The sequence below is a fragment of the Hemitrygon akajei genome, chromosome 11 (assembly GCF_048418815.1).
Source record: "Hemitrygon akajei chromosome 11, sHemAka1.3, whole genome shotgun sequence".
NCBI lineage: Eukaryota > Metazoa > Chordata > Chondrichthyes > Myliobatiformes > Dasyatidae > Hemitrygon > Hemitrygon akajei.
Window position 1 is genome coordinate 47,410,964 of NC_133134.1, and position 21,501 is coordinate 47,432,464.

General features: G+C 41.6%; 1 protein-coding gene across 1 annotated transcript in view; it reads right to left on the reverse strand.

Moving 5' to 3' along the window:
• LOC140735572 (uncharacterized) overlaps positions 1 to 20,769 on the reverse strand; it is a 288,689-nt gene extending 267,920 nt beyond the window's left edge. Inside the window, exons 1-4 of the mRNA XM_073060773.1 lie at positions 20,611 to 20,769; positions 20,099 to 20,149; positions 18,127 to 18,287; positions 12,904 to 12,974 (exon numbers count right to left, since the gene is read on the reverse strand). Of these exons, the coding sequence (XP_072916874.1) occupies positions 12,904 to 12,974; positions 18,127 to 18,287; positions 20,099 to 20,149; positions 20,611 to 20,662 (335 nt within the window). The 5' untranslated portion in view covers positions 20,663 to 20,769. The remainder of the gene's footprint in view (positions 1 to 12,903; positions 12,975 to 18,126; positions 18,288 to 20,098; positions 20,150 to 20,610) is intronic.
• Positions 20,770 to 21,501: the final 732 nt, after the last annotated feature.

Sequence of the window (21,501 nt, forward strand, 5' to 3'; positions counted from 1 at the left end):
TCCAGCTGTGCAATAGTGAGACCAAATATGTTGGTGTTAGAAAAAATTGCTGAAGGCAATGGCGTATAAAGGGTAGTCACTTGAATGGTATGAATGTTAGTACACGGATTGTTCAGTTCCAATACTTAACACATTTCACTGCATGCAGCAATCAAATACTTCATTTCCTGACAAACAGCAATTTGATTCAAGCTCCATTTCATCATAAGCAGCTCTGATAGTCTTGGTGTGGGGAGGGGGTGGGGGGAGATGTGAGGAGGGGGCTTCCCAATCACAACCCCCCCCCCCCACCACATTGCCTCCTACCTTCACTTTCTCCGCTTCTTCTCAGGGACTTGAGCCAGCATGGTCACTAGGTTACAGAAGATCTCAGCAAGCTACACCTTGGGGATCCTACCCCATATCTCGTTGTGAAATGCCTCTGTACTGGCTGATTTATTGCTCATACAGCATGGCTTAATTGTCTAGTCTCCAGCTGTGTGCTGGCTTTGTGAGAAAACAGATGGTGAATAGATATAACTTGGCCTTAAGTGGCCACTTTGTAGTCAGATGTGATGACTGAACAGTTACAAGCACAACAATCCAACACATTAGAAAGGAATCATGCATGCTTCACTCTGTCATTGTCTGGCCATAACATACAAATGGTCTTTCAGTTTTTACATGCATCATAAGAATTCTGATACAGAATCATTGAAATACTATTGCTTGATAGTTCCCTGTACTTTTGAGGGGTCCCTGTGGTCCTCAGGCAATTTGCTCTTGGCCCTCCAGCTTCCAAAGGATCTGCTAGTTTGCAATTTCTTCATTTAGGCTGGGCCCATCCATTGGATTCAATCCTATAGAACCCAGAGATTGGGAGGAGACAGCTTCACATGACACAAACCTAACTTTTTGCACTAAACCACAGGAAATACCATCTTCAGGAAGTATCTGAAGAAGGGGAGGGGGAGAGGAAATTACTTGTCTAGAAATTGCTTGTTGCAGTTTTGCCCCCTTCACCACCCCCCACAAAAAAATGAAATGTGCAAGATGGAGCAGGTCAATAAATGCCGGTCTCTGAATATTTTAGTGCCTATTGGGCACTTCTATTCCCAACTTTCCTTTTATTTATTTTTTAACATGGCATTAAACTCTGCCAGCCATTACCCACAGTGGCACAATATTACAAATAGAAAGATATTCAGATCCACTTGTCTGAAAAACTCACAGGCAGGTTTTACCAACACGGTTCCTGCTAAAACTGAGCTACTCAATAGGCCAACAATCACATTACATTTGTTTGTGATGTCACCTGCCATCCAATGAAGGGATCTCTCTCCAACTCAACCCAGCAGTACAGCATGCATTTAAGAGGAGCATGCTCCGGTAAGTGGAAGCATACTGCTTTTTTTGTTGTTGTTATTGTTGCGTGGTAGACCTTTTAACTATAGGTTGGGGAAGGTTTGCTTACATCACCAGCTGTGGACACAGATGCAACAGCTTTTCACCAAGCTACCAAACACCTCCTGTCACTTGCGTCAACTGAATTTTTCTCAGCTTCTTCCCCTCCGCAATCAGATTTCTGAAATGGTCTATGAACGCTACCTTGTCATTTCCTCTTTTGCAGCTCCTAGGAAGTTGTTTATCGCAGCACTGCTCCCACAGAGCAGCAAATTACGTGACATATGACAGTGATAATAAACCTGATTCAGATTCAGAAGCCATTCTTAACGAGGTTCTGACAGAGCCAGCCAATGCCAAGCAATGGAGGTGCTAGAGGACTCTTCACAAGGGTCATAGTTACTAAATAAAGATTCTGGAAATACTCAGGTTAGGTAGCACCTGTGGAGAGAAGAAAGCCAGCGACTTTTCAGCAGCATGACCCACCTAACCTGCTATTTCCAGCATTTATGTTTTCAAGTTCAGATTGCAGCTCCTGGTGTTCTGGGTTTGGAAAATAATAACCAATTAAACACAACGCAGAGTGAGTACCGCATCAATTGGTTCAATCGGCAGTTGCACAACATTGAATCAGTTGCACAAAGTCTCAGAGTAATATTATGCCTTTGAAATTCCAAGTTTTTCTCTTCACATGATCTGGTGTTATTCAGTCTCCTCCAGTGCCCTTTCTCTTCCAATTATTTGCTGCCACTTTTGCCTCAAAGTTCTTCCTCCTGTTACATTACAACACAAGCCAACCATGCTCATTATTCTAAGTGAGATGACGGTGATTTAGCAGCAATATATTGTGGTAAGGCACTTGAATTATGCAGAAGGTTTGACAAAGAATGTTAACAGATCACTGATGTGAAAATATTTTGTGGCAAATTCAGACAGATTTGATAATGTTCCAACTTTAAAGAATTTATTATGACTTGGTTTTTCAGTTTTTAAGGCGCAAATCATTAAAAAAATGTGACCTTGTGACACCTATTTTGACTTCAGGTAACTTTGATGAACATTTGAAATTGTAGCCAAGTCATGAAGAGTGAACTCTGCCCCTCGCTGTTTGGCCTTTCCCATTTTGCTCCAAGCTCCAAATCACATTGATAAAGTAACAGAACAAAACTTTAAGGCAGGAGTCCTTAAATCATACAGCCCCTCAAGACTAGATCAAACTTAAGAGCAAGGCTGATCTGATCTTTGGCCTCAATTCCAGTTTCACACCCTATTCCATAACCATCAATTTCTGTATACTTAGAAATCTACTTCAGCCTCAATAACTCATTATCCATAGTACCCCCCCCCCACATGAAAAATTACACAATTTCAGAAACCTCCAGATATTCCTCTTAATTTAGATCAGGCCTCAACTCAAGACCATTGACTATTAAGGGAAACACCTCACAGTATCCGTCCTGTGAAGACACCTTAGTACTTTGTATGTCTCACTGACATTGCATCTCATTCTTCTAAACTCCAAGGACAAAAGCCCCATTTCAGTTCACAAGACAAATTATTCATCATTGGAATCAATTTAATGACACTTTTTCTGCACAGCTTCCTAGATAAGTACCATTTAAATACTTGAGAGGTCTTCTCACAAAATCCTATACAGTTGCATTTTGACTTCCTTCCTTTTGTAACCATCGTTTTTGCAATAAAGCAGTGGTCTTCAGCCTACTATACCTCTATGCCAATCCTTGTGAAGACAACCAACTATCTCCAATTATGATTTAATACCTTTATATCCTAGGAATAATACTGCTTTCCTATTCTTCCTACTAAAAGTACAATACCTCACTACCTATTAATTTACTATGTACTTGTACCATGTAGACATGGTGTACTTGGATTTTCAGAAGACCATTAACAAGGTGCCACACATGAGGTTTCTTAGCAAGATAAGAGCCCATGGAATTACAGGGGAGTTACCAGCATGGGTGGAGCATTGGCTGGTCAGAAAACAGGGGGTGGTGTTGGGACTGCTGCTTTTTACGATGTATGTCAATGATTTGGACTATGGGATTAATGGATTTGTGGCTAAATTTGCCAATGATACAAAGATAGGTGGAGGAGCGGGTAGTGTTGAGGAAACAGAGCCTGCAGAGAGACTTAGATAGTTCAGGGGAATGGGCAAAGAAGTGGCAAATGAAATACAATGTTGGAATGTGTATGGTCATGCACTTTGGTGGAAGAAATAAATGGGCAGACTACTATTTAGATGGGGAGAGAATTCAAAATGCAGAGATGCAAAATGACTTGGGAGTCCTTGTGCAGGATACCCTAAAGGTTAACCTCCAGGTTGAGTCATTGGTGAAGGAGGAAAATGCCATGTTGGCATTCATTTCTAGAGGTATAAAATATAAGAGCAGGAATATGATGTTGAGGCTCTATAAGGCACTTGTGAGACCACACTTGGCGTATTGTGTGCAGTTTTGGGCTTCTTATTTTAGAAAGGATATACTGATACTGGAGAGGGTTCAGAGAAGATTCACAAGAATGATTCCAGGAACGAACGGGTTACTGTATGAGGAACATCTGGCAGCTCTTGGGCTGTATTCCCTGGAGTTCAGGAGAATGAGGGGGGATCTCATAGAAATACTCCGAATGTTAAAAGGCCCGAACAGAATAGACATGGCAAAGTTAATTCCCGTGGTGGGGGGAGTCTAGAACAAGAAGGCACGACTTCAGACTGAAGGACATCCATTTAGAACAGAGATGCGGAATAACTACTTTAGTCAGAGTGGGGATGATGAGAAGAATTGGATCAGCCCATGATTAAATGGCAGAGCAGACTTGATGGGCCAAATGGCCTACTTCTGCTCCTGTATCTTATGGTCTTATGTAGGGCATTCTTTTGCCTACATACACCTTAGATAGTCTTTCTCACTTTTTACCATCCATCCTAGATACAATACCCTTCATCCCTATACCCAAATCATTAAAGTAGATTGTGAATTGCTGTTGCCCTAGCAGTTGCCCGAGACGCCATATTAAAAACATCTAAATGTTTTGCCAAACAGGAGAAAACATTCAGTGCATCAAGCCCACACTGACTCAGCATTCCCATCAGCCAATTCCCACCCCTCCACTGATTATTTCACTGTAACCCATTATTTCATATACCCGTTATCAGCAGATACCAACCCCACCAAGACTGTCAATCTAAGTCAACTACCTGCACTAGGAGCAACTTAGCCATTCAACATCTGACTGATTTATTCCTATCCAGCATCTTCTGCTTATAACCCAGTTCTCTATCCATGTTAGGCTTACCACCGACAACTCATGTTTTTTTAAAAAAAAGTGCAGTAATCTTGTATGGTTCACCTCACTGAATACCATTTGGAAATTCAAATACACTTCTTACTGGCTCCCCTTTACCTATTCCACTGGTTATAGCCTCAAAGAACTTCCAATAAATTAGCTAAATTTATTTCCGTTCATAAATTCCCATTGACATTATGCAATTTTACCATGCTTTCCAAATGTTCAGTCATCGTTTTCACCCCACCCTCACCCCAAGACTGATGTAATGGTATTTGCTGTTTGTTTCATTCCCTCCTTTCTTGAACTGTGGTGTTGCATGAGCCATTTTACAATCTGATGGGACATCTTCAGTTTCTAGGTTCCACCTCATTACTTCAATATGTCTGTCCTAGGAGGATGGTGAGTGAGGAGGACAGCTTATATTTTCCCCTATATCAAACCAGCCACAAACCTGCCCACCCAAGTATCTGCAAAAATTGAATTAAGGAGCAAGGACAGAAATTCTCCATCAAAATCTGCATTAGATGAAAGTAAGAAAGCAGTAATGAAGTTAGTTCTGCTTCTTGAATGTAATATATTCCTTTAGTCTGGATCTGCTACTCCTCAACAAACCATTTCAGCTGTCAAATTTCTCAGTGGATGAGCATTTTGGAGACGGTGACCACAGCTCATTCACTTTAGGAGTATGAAAAGTTTTTGAAGACTAAAACACTCAAACTTCTATAGGTGTACCATGGAGAGCATTCTGACAGGCTGCATCACAGTCTGGAATGGGGGGGGGGGGGGGGCACCTACTGCACAGCACCGAAAGCTACAGAAAATTGTAAAATTAGTCATCTCCATCTTGGGTACTAGACTCTATAGTACCCAAAAAATCTTCAAGGAGCAATGCCTCAGAAAGGCAACATCCATTATTAAGGACCCGATTGCCCAGTGCATGCCCTCTTCTCATTGTTACCATCAAGGAGGTGGTACAGAAGCCTGAAGGCACACACTCTAATTCAGGAACAGCTTCTTGCCCTCTGCCATATAATTCCTAAATACCCATGAACACTACATCACTTTGTTTTTAAAATATATATTACTTCTGTTTTTGCACTATTTTTGATCTATTGAATATACATATATACACTTACTGCAATTGATTTACTTATTTTTCTTTCTATATCATCATGAATTGCATTGTACAGCTGCTACTTTCACAACACATGCTGGTGATATTAATAATGATTCAAATCCTTTTACAGGCCTTGGATGGGGATAGGAGCAGTGAGTGTGGGATAGCATTTAATTAGGGAAGAACTTGAGAGCATAAATTGGGAACAGATGCACAACAGAAATGTGGAGGTTGTTTAGGGAACAGTTACTGGGGGTTCCAGATAGGTCTGTTGCAATGAAGCAGGGAACTGATGGATGGGTGAGGTGACCATGGTTGACAAGAAATGCAGAACATCTAGTCAGGAGCAAAGAAGCTTATCCACATAAGATTTAAGAAGCAAGGATCAGACCAGGCTCTAGAGAGTTACAAGGCAGTCAGGAAGGAATTCAAGAATGGATTTAGTAGAACTAGGAAGCATGAAAGCCTTGAAAAGTAGGATTAAGGGAACCCCAAAAGATCCTACACATACACAGAGAACAAGATAATTACTAGAGTCAGGGTAGGATCGATCAGGGACAAAAGAGGAAACATAGAATATGGTGAGCAGTTTTGGGCTTCTTATCCAAGAAAGTATGTGCTAGCACTGGAGAGGGTCCAGAGGAGGTTCATGAGATAACTCCAGAAATGAAAAATTAACATACAATGAGTGTTTAACAGCTCTGGGCCTGTACTTGCTGGAGTTTAATAGAATGAGAGGAAATCTTATTGAAGCCAATTGAATACTGAAAGGCCTAGATGGTGGATGTGACAAGGATGTTTCCTATAGTGGAGGAGTCTAGGACCGGAGGGCAGAGCCTCAAAATACAAGGATATCCCTCTAGAAAAGAGATTAGGAAGGAGGTCTTTAGCCAGATGGTGGTGAATCTGTGGAATGCATTATTACAGACTGCTATGGAGGCCAAGTCATTGGTTGTATTTACAGCAGAGTTTGATAGGTTTTTGATTAGTAAGGGTGTCAAATGCTATGGGGAGAAGGCAGGAGAATGCAGTTGAGGGGAATAATAAATCAGCAATGATAGAATAAAGGAACAGACTCGATGGGCCTAATGGTCTACTTCTGCTCCTATGTCTTATGCTCTAACACATATGTCAAACTCAAGGCCCGCGGGCCAAATCCGGGCCGCGGTGGAATTATCTTTGGCCCGCGAGATAATATCTAATTACTATTAAAGTTGGCCCCAGTAATCGAAGCGCCTATGGCGTATGATATGGCTAATGCTGAGTTTATTCAGGTACCAGGTTTTCAGGGTTTTTAGTGTTTATTCGGCAGTCTTCTTCATAAGAAATGGAATTTGTAAAGTGAAACACTTTGTAGTTATAGCAGAGACTGAGACACATGAGAGCAGGCTGAAAAAACGGAGGCAAAGAAAGCTGCGTTCGCACGCGTCCGACTGATCCGGCCCGCATGAAGCTGGATTTTGCTCAATCCGGCCCGTGACCTAAAATGAGTTTGACACCCCTGCTCTAACGTATGCCCGAATTTGGAAGAGATAGAAGTAGTCCTCAAATGAAAACTTTGCTTAAGTATTCAGCAGTGAGAGAGACCTGGGCAACTGTGCAGGCTAATATGCTGGATCTTGTCGACTAAGAAGAAGGATATACTTTTAAAAACATTTGCACGGTTAAGTCCCCAGGGTCAGACGCAATACATCTCCCAGTTTCCTACAGGAAGTGAGGGAAGAGATTGCTGCAGCTTTGGTGATAACCTTTGTATCCTCACTGGCAACAGGTATAGTACCAGAAGATTAGAGGAGGGCAAATGCTTTTTCTTTGTCAAGTAAAAAGGCAAAACCCTGGGAATTCAAGTCCAGTGAATCTTACGTTAGTAGTGGACAAATTATGGGAGTGGATTCTTAAAAACAGGAATTGCAAGCATCTGAAGCAGAGCCTGATAAGTGATAGTCAGCATGGATTTGTGAGGGGCAATTCGCATCTCACGAGCCTAACTGTTTTGTTATTTTTCTCAGCAAATTCAATTTGATGAAGATAGAGCAGTGAATGTGCTATATATGAATTTTAGTGAGGTATTTGATAAGGTAGGCTCAGTCATCAAGGCAGTAGGCATGGATTTCAGGAAAACTTGGCTGCGTGGATTCAGAACTTGCTTGTCCATAGAAGCCAGAGCAGAGCATTGGTAGCAGATAAGAGAATATTCTGCCCGGAGGTTGGTAACGGTGGTGGTCGATAGGAATCTGGTCCGGGACCTTTGTAATTGGTGGTCTTTAATAAATGACTTGGATGGGAAGGGTGGGTTAGGAAATCTGCAGAGGACATAAAAGGTTAGTGGTATTGTGTAGAAAGTTGTCATGGGATACAATGAGATATTAATAGGATGCAGAGCTGGCCTGAGAAGTAGCGGATGGAGTTCAACCCAGAAAAGTGTGAAGTGAGTCACGTCAGAAGGTCGAACTTGAAGGCTATATGCAAGGTTGAAGGTAGGATTCTTAGTGTAGAAAAAGAGAGAACTTGGGGCCTGTGTCCAAAGATCCCTCAAAAGGACCACGCAAGTTGATAGGGTCATTGAGCAGGCGTATTGTGTGTTGGCCTTCATTCATCAGGGGATTGAGTTCAAGAGCCACAATGTAATGCTGCAGCTCTATAAACCCTGCTTGGGCCACACTCGGAATAATGTAATCAGTTCTGGCCCACTCATTGTAGGAAAGATGTAGAAGTTTTAGAGATGGAGCAGGGAAGATTTACCATGGTGTTGCCAGTCTTCTGGAGCAAAGGAGGATGAGAGGTGACTTGATAGAGGTGTACAAGATCAAAGGCACAGGTAGAGTGGATCGCCAGAGACTTTTTCCTCCAGGGTGGAAGCAGCTAACACAAGTGGACATTATTTTAAGGTGATTGGAAGAAAGTATAGGGGGAGAAATGTGGTAGGTGCATGGAATGAGCTACCAGAGTGGTGGTAAAGGCAGATAAATTAGGAACTCTAAGGAGACTCTTAGAGAGGAACGTAGATGAAAGAAAAATGGAGGGCTATGAAGGAGGGAACGATTAGATTGACCTTACAATAGATTAAAATGTGAGCACAATATTGTGGGCCAGAGGGCTTGTAATGTTCTAAGTTCAAAGGCCTGCATTTGAACCACCATTTCTTGGAGAGGTGTGACCCCAGTGGCAGCACACCAAGGAACTGGTGGACATCAAATCCCATATTAATCATACAAAGTTTCTGTAAAATTAGAATTTTAATTACACTGGTATCACACTGCATTCCCACTGATACGAAATGACAGAGTTCGTCAGCTCCTTAAAGAGCCCTCTTTTCACAAAAACCTAAGGAATTGTTTCTAAAACTGATTGAAGTTTTGGAGCGATGAGAGTCAGCTGTACTTTTCAATAAATGAAAAATATTTATGTGAAGGTAGCCGTGAGAGAGAGCTTAGGCTGTGCAGGCAAAGTAGAACCAACAACAGGAGCACACAAAAAGTGACAGCGAGAACAGGTTGGGGAAAGAAGGACAGAGAGATACAAGAGCAATGAGAGAAATGTGGTGGAGAAACATGCAGATGCAACACGTACAACACGCTGGAGGAACTGAGCAGGTTGGGCAGCATCCGTGGAAACGAGCAGTCAACGTTTTGGGCCGAGACCCTTCGTCAGGGCTGAAACATTGACTGCTCGTTTCCACGGATGCTGCCCAACCTGCTGAGTTCCTCCAGCGTGTTCTACACGTTGCTTTGGCCCCAGCATCTGCGGTGTACTTTGTGTTTAAGAAACATGTAGATGAGAGCTAGACAAAAACTCATTCAGGCAAAATGCAGGAGGAACTCAGCCAGTCAAGCAGCATCTACGGAAATGAACAAAAGTTGCCATTTCGGGCCGAGAACCTTCTTCAGGACTGAGAAGGAAGGAGGAAGACACCAAAATAAAATGGTGGGGTGTGGAGGGAGGGAAGGAGGCCAGCTGGAAGGTGATAGGTGAAGCCTATAATGACAATTTAAAAAGCAAGGTTTATGTATCTATTATATTCAGCACCAAATTGCCTGACGTCTTTACATCTTTCACTGGTCCTGAGTATTTAATAATCCTGCTAATTATATTACATATTGTAAAGTACTACATGGGTGCAAGACAGGTATCCAGGAATTAAAATCACCAAAATATAATGGCCAGAAAGTAATTAAAGTCAGTACTACCAGACCAAATAGTTCATGTCAACACTATCGGACAGACCTTCTTTCTTCCCTTCATTGCTGACAGACCCACAGAGGGCACTAGACCAAATAGCACACAACATTCCACAGCTCTGCCAAACCTCAGCTTCCCCTCCGGAGAAGTACTGGACCACAGGATCCTCTTCCAACCAGGTACACATAGCTGCCCACATCCAGAACCTTCTCCCAATCACCCTCATCAATAGGAAGCAAATTCTCAACGTTTCCATAGAAATTACGGAATCTAATGGGTGTACAACTGAACAAGCCAAGCAGCATCTGTGTGCTGGGGGTGGGGTGGAGGGGATTACGTTATGCTGAAAATTAGAGTTGAAAAGCCAGTTCTCATTTTCAATATATCTTACTGTTGAAACATGATGTTAATGTTAAACCCAATATCTAACTCATTATGGACAACGCCAGAGATTTGCTATTAATGCACAGAATGTACATACATTGTTATACATACAATGTTATATATTGTCCACACCATTCACGTATTCACATTTATGTTCAGGCAGTACCATACTGGAGCTCAGAAAATGAGATGCTAAGGAAGAAGGGAAATGTCTAGCTAAATGTAACCAGCATACATGGAATTGGTTTACAGTCTCATGTTAGGGATTGCCACTTCAGTTCTGAGTGGTTCTTTACTCAGAGTTAAAAGTCTTTGAGTATGTTCTGCCCCAGTAGAAGTTCCAAGTTGTTGTTCCTTTCCGCACGTGGTAGTGCATCAGGCAGCATCTTCTTTTGTTGTTTTTTTCACAAGGCCGAGTTGCTGCTCTGCTGGGTGAGAAGCTGACAGTGATGTAGGTGGACGCTTCCCTGGTGTCATGGATTATTGATTACCTGACTGGCAGACCACAGTACGTGCGCTTGCAACACTGTGTGTCAGACAGAGTGGTCAGCAGCACTGGGACTCCACAGGGGACTGTCCTGTCTCCCTTTCTCTTCACCATCTACACCTCGGACTTCAACTACAACACAGAGTCTTGCCATCTTCAGAAGTTTTCTGATGACTGTCATAGTTGGATGCATCAGCAAGGGAGATGAGGCTGAGTACAGGGCTACGGTGGGAAACTTTGTCACCTGGTGTGAGCAGAATCATCTGCAGCTTAATGTGAAAAAGACTAAGGAGCTGGTGGTGGACCTGAGGAGGGCTAAGGCACCAGTGACCCCTGTTTCCATCCAAAGGGTCAGTGTGGACATGGTGGAGGATTACAAATACCTGGGGATACAAATGGACAATAAACTGGACTGTTCAAAGAACACTGAGGCTGTCTACAAGAAGGGGCAGAGCTGTCTCTATTTCCTGAGGAGACTGAGGTCCTTTAACATCTGCTGGACGATGCTGAGGATGTTCTATGAGTCTGTGGTGGCCAGTGCTATCATGTTTGCTGTTGTGTGCTGGGGCAGCAGGCTGAGGGTAGCAGACACCAACAGAATCAACAAACTCATTCGTAAGGCCAGTGATGTTGTGGGGGTGGAACTGGACTCTCAGACAGTGGTGTCTGAAAAGAGGATATTGTCCAAGTTGCATGCCATTTTGGACAACAACTCCCATCCACTCCATAATGTACTGGTTAGGCACAAGAGTACATTCAGCCACAGACTCATTCCACCGAGATGTAACACTGAGCATCATAGGAAGTCATTCCTGCCTGTGGCCATCAAACTTCACAACTCCTCCCTCGGAGTGTCAGACTCCTGAGCCAATAGGCTGGTCCTGGACTTATTTCCACTTGGCATGATTAACTTATTATTATTTAAATATTTATGGTTTTATATTGCTATATTTCTTCACCATTCTTGGTGCGGCTGTAATGAAACCCAATTTCCCTTGGGATCAATAAAGTATGTCTGTCTGTCTAGCTCAGCGTTCAACCCAGCACAGATGGGAAGCATGCAAGGAGCCTGCTGGATTTGAACCTGGGACCATTCCCCTTGAAGTCCAGTGCTGATGCCACTACACCACCAGCCGGCTTAGAAATTCCAAGTACATCCATGCAAATATAGTTTGAACTTTGGATGCTACAAAACATGGTGATGACATGGTTTAAAAAAAAAAAGAAAACAGGCACGAGGCACAGGATCCTACTGAACAGCAGATTGGGCTAAAGGATCTATGGTTTTACTTTTATTATTCCTCAAGTAATCTACATACACCTTAGAGAACTGGTTTGCATGTCCCAATACAAAAAGAGAGAATGTAGCTTCTTACTCCGCACCATCACCTTCACAACCACCACCCCACCCTAAGTAACAAGGATTGACTTTGTTTCAGCCTCAAAGGACTCTTGCATAGTTGGTACGTATGTGGCAAGGGTAGCAATTGATCTTTCCAGTCACTAATAGTATTCTATCCATTACAGAAACCAATTGTCCAGGTAATGGCAGGATAGGTGATTTTCCAGATTGATACATTTTATTCCCATTAAGACACCAGCACATTTTTAATTTACTGCTTTCCTTACAGAGTGTTGCACAGAACTATAATAAATGTCCCAGTGGGCCCTGGAAAGTAGCAAGGGAGCACTGGCAAAATCAACTGCTGGTGAGCCAGATACCAAACCGTCAGGATGTTGGGAGTTTTGCTGCTTTCGATACAAGATTTATTGTTATTTCAAAGGGCAAAACTCAACAATCTTAGTTATTCTGTTGTTTGACAAAAATTCAGCATTCCTGTGCTTCCTGACAAGGCTGCACTTTATTGAAAATGAAGACCAGCACTATAACAAGACCGTAATTTCACTTCCCCTTGGCATTAGGCTGGAAAAAAAAGGGCAGGCTACACATCTATTAGCATAGCAGGCCTGCAGTAAACCGATGAAAAAAGTTAAACTGAAATGTTAAAACTTTTATTTATGCTTAAAAGAGGTACAGTACCTGAGCTTCTCGTGATGTGGAACAAACTCTTCCTTGTTTGACATTGATCCTTTAATCTGGGTTTGCCTGAGCTGAAAGCACAAATGGATCATTCAAAATCGAAGTTCATGCAACCCACCAATGTTTCTTCTCTCATTTCTGAAAACACTTGTTGAAATAAAATTCCATGGGTCTTTGTTACTTCAGCCAAGTGAGAACCCATTCAGTGTAAACTTTCCCTGGGAGTTTCAGGAGTATATTCTAGCAAAGGGAATATCACATATCTTTCAAATTCATAGTGACATGAGCACTTGCAACAGAAGTTTCAGAACAGTGACTGGAAGATGAAGCCCCAGTCTATTACTCCTCCGTAAACCAGGATAGCTGAGACCAACAGCTACAATCCAGCCATTAACTGTGATCAAGAAAATGAAGTGAACATCAAATGGACATAGTCACATGCTCATCTGGGAATGCAACATTTTAGTCATGTTAGAAAGTTCAGCAAATGCTATTAATTCACACAGGAATAACTTTAAACTAAGTCTTCTGATTTTTCTACAAGTTACATCAAATTTCCTCACAAGGATCAGAAATTCTGGCCAAAGTTGATTGGAAGGGGACTCTAGCAGAGATGACAGTTGATTAGCAATGGGTGGAGTTTTTGGGAGTGATTTGGAATCAGTTCAACACAAAGAATAACAATTCTAAAGGGAGGATCATGCAATGTGGCTGACAAGGGAAGTGAAAGAGAGCCCAAGGAGCTAAATGAGAAGGCATACAATATAGCAAAGATTATTATTAATAAAGTGCTTGAGAAGCTGTAAGTTCTGACGGTAGATTAAGTCACCTGGATCAGATGGACTACATCCCAGGGTTCTGAAAGGGTAGTTAAACAGAATGTGGAAGCATTAGTAATGATCTTTCAAGAATAATTAGATTTTACGGTTTCAGATGGCTGGAATATTGCAGATGTCACTCCACTCTAAGAAGGGAGGAGGCAAAAGAAAGGAAATTAGCCTGACTTCAGTGGCTTTTAGAGTCCTTTATTACAAAATGAGGTTTTGGGGTGCCTGGAGCCAATGGTAAAATAGGCACAAATCAGCATGGTTTCATTAAGGGGAAATCTTGCCTGACAAATCTGTAGGAATTCTTTGAGGAAATAACAGGCAGGATAGCCAATGGAGTGTCAATGGATGTTATTACTTGGAACTTTAGAAGGCTTTTGAAAAGGTGCCACACGTGAGACTGCTAAACAAGACAAAAACCCATAGTATTACAGGAAAGATACTAGCACAGGCAGAAGGATAGCTGACTGGCAGAAGACAGTATAAATAAAGAGGGTCTTTTCAGGTTGGTTACTGGCGACTAGAGGTATTCTGCAGGGTCTGCAAATTTTCATGTTTGTGTTAATGATCTGGATGACAGAATTGATGGCTCCGTGGCCAAGTGTACGGATGATACTAAGACAGGCGGAGGGGCAGATAGTGTTGAGAAAGCAGGGACCCTGGAGAAGGACTTGGATAGAATAGCAGAATGGGCAAAGGGGCAGCAAATGGAATATAGTGTAGGGAAGTTTATGGCCATGTATTTTGATAGAAAGATTAAAAGCATGGACTATTTACTAATTGGGGAGAAAATTCAGAAATCAGGTGCAAAGAAATTTGAGTCCTAGTGCAGGATCTCCTGAAGGTTAATCAGCAGGGTGAGTCAGTAGTAATGAAGGCCAAAGAATGTGAACTTTCATTTCAAGAGAACTAGGCTATGACAGCAAGGATGTAATGCTGCAGATTTAAGGCAATCGTCAGACCACATCTGGAGTACTGAGAGCAGTTTTGGACCCCATACTTAAAGAAGGATGTGTTGGTATTGGAGAGGGTCCAGGGGAGATTAATAAGAATGATCCTGGAAATAAAAGGGTCAACTTAATCTCTATGCACCTACTTGGAGTTTATTAGTCTGAAGGAGATCTCACTAAAACCTACTAAATATTGAAAAGGCCTAGATAGAATGGATGTGGAGAGTGTTTTCTATAGTAGGTGAATATAGGACCAAAGTGCACAGCCTCAGAATACAAGGAAATCCCTTTGAAACAGATGAAGAGAAATTTTTTTAGCCGCAGGGTAATGAATCTGTGGACTTCATTGCCACAGATGGCCGTGGAGACCAAGTTATTGGGTATATTTAACGCAGAGGATGATAGGTTCTTGAGTAGCAAGAGCGTCAAATATTACAGGAGGAAGGCAGGAAAATGGAGTTGAGATGAAAAAAAATCCATCTTGTTCAAAAAGCAGAACATACCCTATGGGACAAATGGCCTAGTTCTCCTCGTAGGTCTTGGTTTTTTTTTGTCCATTATCACCACAATCACCTCGATAAGGAATTTCTATCACTACTAAAAACCACCTCTACCAGGAAAATACAATGTTACTGGACATCTAATACTTTAGAGATTAGAACATTTAAGATTCTTCAGAAATTTAGTTTAAATAATACTACAAAATACTTAAAATGGAACCTTTAATATCTTCATTTTTATATGGAATGACAGTATGTCATGCAGAAAATAGCAAAGCAGTCAGACAATTCATGATATTCGAAGTGAGCCAAAGTATTATGTAGCAGATACTTAAATATCTTTTTACAGATTGATATGACAAGCCAAACATATTGTGCAGATTATTGGCAGATGGAAAACAGACAATAATTTGATTAAACATGAGTTGTGGTCCAGTTTTTAAAAAATCAATCAAAGCAAAATTTTATAACTAAAGGAAGGGTATTAAATGAAACTTCATGTTCACTTGCCGTCCAAAAGATAAACTAATGAAAATCGGTTGAAATTACAAATAGGAAATTAATGTTTTATTCAACAGGTCATAATCTGATGAGTGATGAGCAACTAGGTTGAATTAAAGTTTATTGATCATCATTATCTACTGAAAAACCTGAATTTGTTTATTCAATTATTTACAATCATCCTTCCAAGTGCTGTACTTAGGGTAACAGATGGCTGGCAGTTGTTTGCAAAACATAATTTAATCAGACACGTCTGACAAGATTTAACAAACTACAATGTCCCAACAATGTACAAAATCTAATCACTTAAATTATAACCTTTGATGGCAATTATACCAAAACATTCTTTATTTTCCAAATAGTAATTTATCATAACAAAATACAGGGCTTTGGGGTGGGGGGGGGGGGGGGGTGGAGGGAAGGCTGCCATGTTTAACCGCAAATGACCTTAAACTGTGAACGAAAGCGCTGTCGAAAAAAGATTATCAATAAAAGGCAGGGTCAATGATGAAGCAAATTTGATGGCAGATGTTTGCCTATGTGTTACTTGCTCAGAATGTACAATTCAAACAAATTAAAGCTAGATCCTGCATGGAGCTCATCCATAAAGCAGAATCTTCATCAGATTATTGTGAAATAAAAGTATTAGGGGGCAAGAGCAGAGGCAGTCAAGACTTTGCTCTAAGAGAGATGAAAAGCTGCTGAAAATATAAAAGTGATAACAATACATGGAGCCAACAGAAAGACACAACTGAGCAGATAAGTGGTCACATACCTATCAAAGGCCCTGCGTTTGGGAAAAATATTTCAAACAATATTCCTGCTTTCCTCCACACTTCCAATAACTTTAAGTCAGTTATAAAGCATCATGCTGTTAATAACATATTCTGGTGCTCAGCAAAGCCATGCTGCATCTTTGATCTGAGTAAATACTTAAAAGAATTAATGCTTTTGCAGATTTTGTCCCACTCTTTTGTCTCAAAAGTCACACTCAGGTCTTTTTCCCATGCTCTTTTAAGGCCCAAATAATGTCAAGAGACCTGAGAGTGCACCTTATTCAGTTTAAGCTTCAAAACCATTTCTATTGGACTCCAGCAAGGTTACATAGATTAGGGTTGAAAAACACCCCTGAATGCTGGTGCTGTGAGGCGGATAAAGGGGACTTAGTACATGCTCTCTAGTCCTGACCCAGAATTCAAGAATTTTGGATTATGATACAGAAGTATATTGGTGAAGTTTCAGGTATTCAACTCCCTTTCTGCCCCAGACTTTTTGTCTTGGGAGACACACTTGGGTTACTTGGGGGGATAAACACTCTCAAAATTGGATCCAGACAAGTATAATGGTAGGAAGACAAATTAGAGGTTAGGGGTTGGAGGAACTTGGGGGGACAATCATTTCAGGAGCGGGTCGCAGAAATAGCCAAAGTGACAGCTTTTGAATGCATGTCCTACAAACAGTTTGATAGATTGGACATCTATACACAAAAATGGGGCAAATATTTAGGTTTTCTGGGGGGGGGGAATAGTAGGGACTGTAGTGATGAAGCATATTGCTGAATGGTAGTCTTTTCTGTTATTAGAGGTCTAATAGACACACTTGGTTATTACATTGATATTTATTTCTGCCATGTTTGTTTTTATTTTATGGATAAAATTATGTAAACCATAGCTTACAAAACATAGAATTAACACTGACTCAGGGGTTCAGGGGAAAAAAAAATAAAAAGAAAATTCATGTAATGCTAAAGTTAAGATTGCATGTAGAGTATGCTATCCATCCACAAAAATAAGAACAGAAAATAAAGAATTTTGCAGGAATCATTTGGTCTTCAGGGTTGTCACAAGATTTTTGTCTGAAAATTCAGCCATGTGCATTTAAAAAGTTCATTTTTTCCATGAGTGCAGTACAATAGCAACCACTTCTAGATAAAGCTGCATCATTCAGAAAATTCTGCAGAGCAAATCCTATAGTGATTCATGTGTAAGTTCAAGTTCTGACATCAGTCCCCATACAATGCTCCTTTTTGTATCATAACCAGGGAACTTGGCCCACATTTTCTGGTGACATCCAACTCAGGGTGCTTCAGGGACAACATGGTCGAATTTATGCACAACTGGACCAAATTTTTTTAAAAAGTAAGGGGAGTAAAATATTTGCCCAAATCCTCTTCACCATGCATTAAGACTACAATAGCACCTGGGCCCCTCTAACCCCACAAACCTTTCTTCATGCCCACAAGTCACCACAGTTTCTCACACCCAATCTCCTCGCCTTACCAGCCTCCAAACACCTTCCCTCCCAAAGCATCTGTCAGGATCATAGTCCTCACCCTCCCTCAACAATGTCAAGGCAGAATTACAACTTAACTATAATGGATTTTATTTACAGCCTGCATTGTATCACACCTAATAAATCTGAACATTTACAAAGATAAATACCCACCGTTAAGATGAGGTGACACTTGTCAATGACATCGATATTCACCAAACATTCTACTGTAAGTCCACTGTTCTCATGGGAATTTCCTTGCAGGAATGTATTAGCAACAGTTGTGTACTCATAGATATATCGGAACCCTTTCTGGTAATTCAGATAATTGGTACCTACAAGAAATTTCAAAGTTTCGGTTAATGTCAAAATAGCTTAAAATTGCATAATAAATGGAACACAAGTGAAGAATTTACCAATTATTTATTTAAAAAGCAAATTAGGACAATATCCAATGCTTCAAAAATAAAAGATATAAAGAGAGTGCATCACTTTATTGGATGTATTTCAATAAATGTTAAACAATTGAAAGGCAAACAGATAAAATTTCACCCAACAGCAGTCAGTATACCTGCAATACACACTTGCCTACCAGTGCTGCTGGTTGGTCAAAGTTCCTCCAGAGAAAATGCTGGCCAGCTATAAACTCTAACCAACACTGACCAATCTGGAGGAGTATAGAGAGTCTAAATCTAGGATAGGGTAGGTCCTTAACAGAAAATGAACTCAGGGCACATACCAAATAGTTGCCCCAGAACGAAATCTGTTAGAGCAGAACAGTACAACACAGGAACAGGGTCTTTAGCCCACCATATTGTGTCAAACTAGTAATTAGTATACAAGGCTAGTCCCTTTTGCCCAGACATGTCCATATGCCCCCATTCTCTATATATTTATATGCACAAGTACCTATTAGCTAGCTCTGTGATATTTGCCTCCACTACTACCCTTGGCAGCGTATTTGAGGTAAACGTCGCTGTTTTTAAAACATCTTGCCTCCCATCTCACCTTAAATGCAAGCCTTCTTATATTAGATATTTCAGCCCGGGAGAAAGATACCAACTGTTTATCCATGCCTCTCAATTTTACAATCGCAAGTCAAGTCTCCCCTCATCCTCCACTGCTCCAGAGGATACAACCCGGGCCTCTTTTGTACCCTCTGCAATGCCTCAACATCCTTCCAAGAATGGGTCAGCAAGTTCCATGAAGCTTTAGGGTGTCTGATCAAAGGCCATGAAGACGATTTTCCCCTTCACCGACGTTACCTAACCTGCTGAAAGTTTCCAGTATTTTCTGATTTATTTCTCAGTGCAAAATGAACACTGGACTGAACCATAATTAGCCTATATTAGAAGATTTAGTCCGGCGACCACAATAGATAGACGCATCCATGAGGTACATTAGGCTGAGCAAGTGGTGCAAAGCCCTGCATTTTAGGAGTTCCTACGGAATGCTAAATAACCCAGTAAGAACACAAAATGAGGGCGTTGGAAAAGTGGCTCCCCGAGTATAATACAAGGAATTCATTCCACTTATGATTCAAGTACGGGACTCAATTACATTATTCATAATATTACAGCCCTACTAGGAATTGCAACATTTAATAGTATGCTGAGCTGGCGTGGGGATAATAAGGATGATGGAAGCTAATCCGGGACAAGTACAGGCATACGAATAGTATGCATTAATAAATTGCTTTCGCTTTGAAGTGCGGCACAGCGAGCCGCACTGAATTCGATCTGTTTCGGTTGTTGCATCGCCAAGCTCCAGCAACACCATTGTACACAAGCGGTTACAAGTGACTAATGTTTTGGCCGTGGATCTTTCATTATACAGTACAAGACAAAAAAAAACACCACACTGCTGTCCCGTCTGCACGGGCGGATACGGGGGATTGAACCTGCGGCGGCTCAGAGATACTCAAGGGGTGCCGCGTTTTCAGCTGCCCGCAGTCCCAATAATTATCAATCCCCAAACAGAAGGGATTGCATAAAATTCTGTGTTTCGTTACCGCGGCATCTTATCCTTATCAAAGATTAAAACAGCTCCACATGGCTTTGCAGCATCCTCTCGGCGGCACTACCCAGTGTCTGCACGGATTGACGCTACCATCGTGATGCTATGGGCAGGCGGCAGGGGTACGTACCAGTGCAGATGGACACGCAGTTACCTGCCGGACGGGACTTCACTACATTTCCTGCAAAGGAAAGAAAGAGACAATCAGTCGCATCAGACGAAGTTGTTTGGAAAACCTAATAATTGCCTCTATCATCTCGGTAAATACGGTAACGTCATGTCATCGGGGTTGGAGGCAATGTTTGCATCTTTTGATTAAAGTTCTGTACAGGGAAGGTGCCAGTGTTTCCGAGTCCAGACAACCTTTCAGAGAGGAACCGGCCTGCGGTTCTGCATGAATGACGGGTCGGTGGACTGAGCCTGCAGCCTTCATGGTAAATGACCGGCTGCAAACTTGGCTCTGGTTATCGTGGAGGAAAGCGGCAATTTACACCAACAGTGCCGGTGTGAATACTCGCACTTAAAACAATTTATTACACTGACATTAAATGAAATCCTGAAAAGAATCGGCATGTCCAGGATGGAGGATTCCTTTCTCCCCTCCAACTACATGAAACCACAGAGAAAGGGACAAACACTTACTTCCGAAAGTGCTGAGAACCACGCTAAGAAAGAGAAGTCTCATAATTATCATCAGTGGAATCTCGACCACACCAGCATTGAACAAACGGTGTCAGTCCCCAGGGAAGATGAAGATGAAGTTACCCCTGGCACCGTCAGACCCAGCCTTCAGCCGGCGGGAACAGGACATTTGACTCTTCCCACCACGCGTGGGAGTGGGAACAGCTGAAAACTTTCGTCCAATCCTGTGCCCCTGTAGGTTGGCTAATAGCTTGATTGGTTAAAAAGTTAACACTCGGCAAACAGCAGTAAAACGTTCAGAAATACATCACGCTCAGTTAAAAAACAGAAAATTTTAATCAAGAACTTAATTGATTGATCAGATAAGTTCTTCGTGTATGATGTTCGTTTCAGAATGGTAGATCGCTGTGTAATATGTATTCAAACTACATTCGTTGAGAGCAGCACACGGTGCAAATCTCTGCAGATTGAATCTCCGCCAGAAATGTTAGATTGTCTCACTATGCGATTCATTCCAGACGCATCTCCCTCCTCTTCCCTCCTTAGTCTTCTTCCTTATTTCTCTGTTTGCTGCCTAACTCACGTATGTCGTTTTTAATGCTTATTTTTCTGACATTATAAATCGTTGGGTAGAATTTCAGTTTAATTCGGAACCGTTGAACGAAAGAGCGAGAGACTTTACCAGCGAGATTTCAACCACGCCGCACAATATGCATCAGTCGTGCATTAAGTACGGGGCCAATTCCCCAGCATGGTTATCTAATGATTCGACCAAGAAACAAATCTGCAATATAAACAGAAAGTGCTAAAAAGAGCAGGTCGGAGAATAGTGGAAAAAGTCAGTATGCAAAGTCAGAGACAATTAGTACTCGACCTGAGATATTAAACATG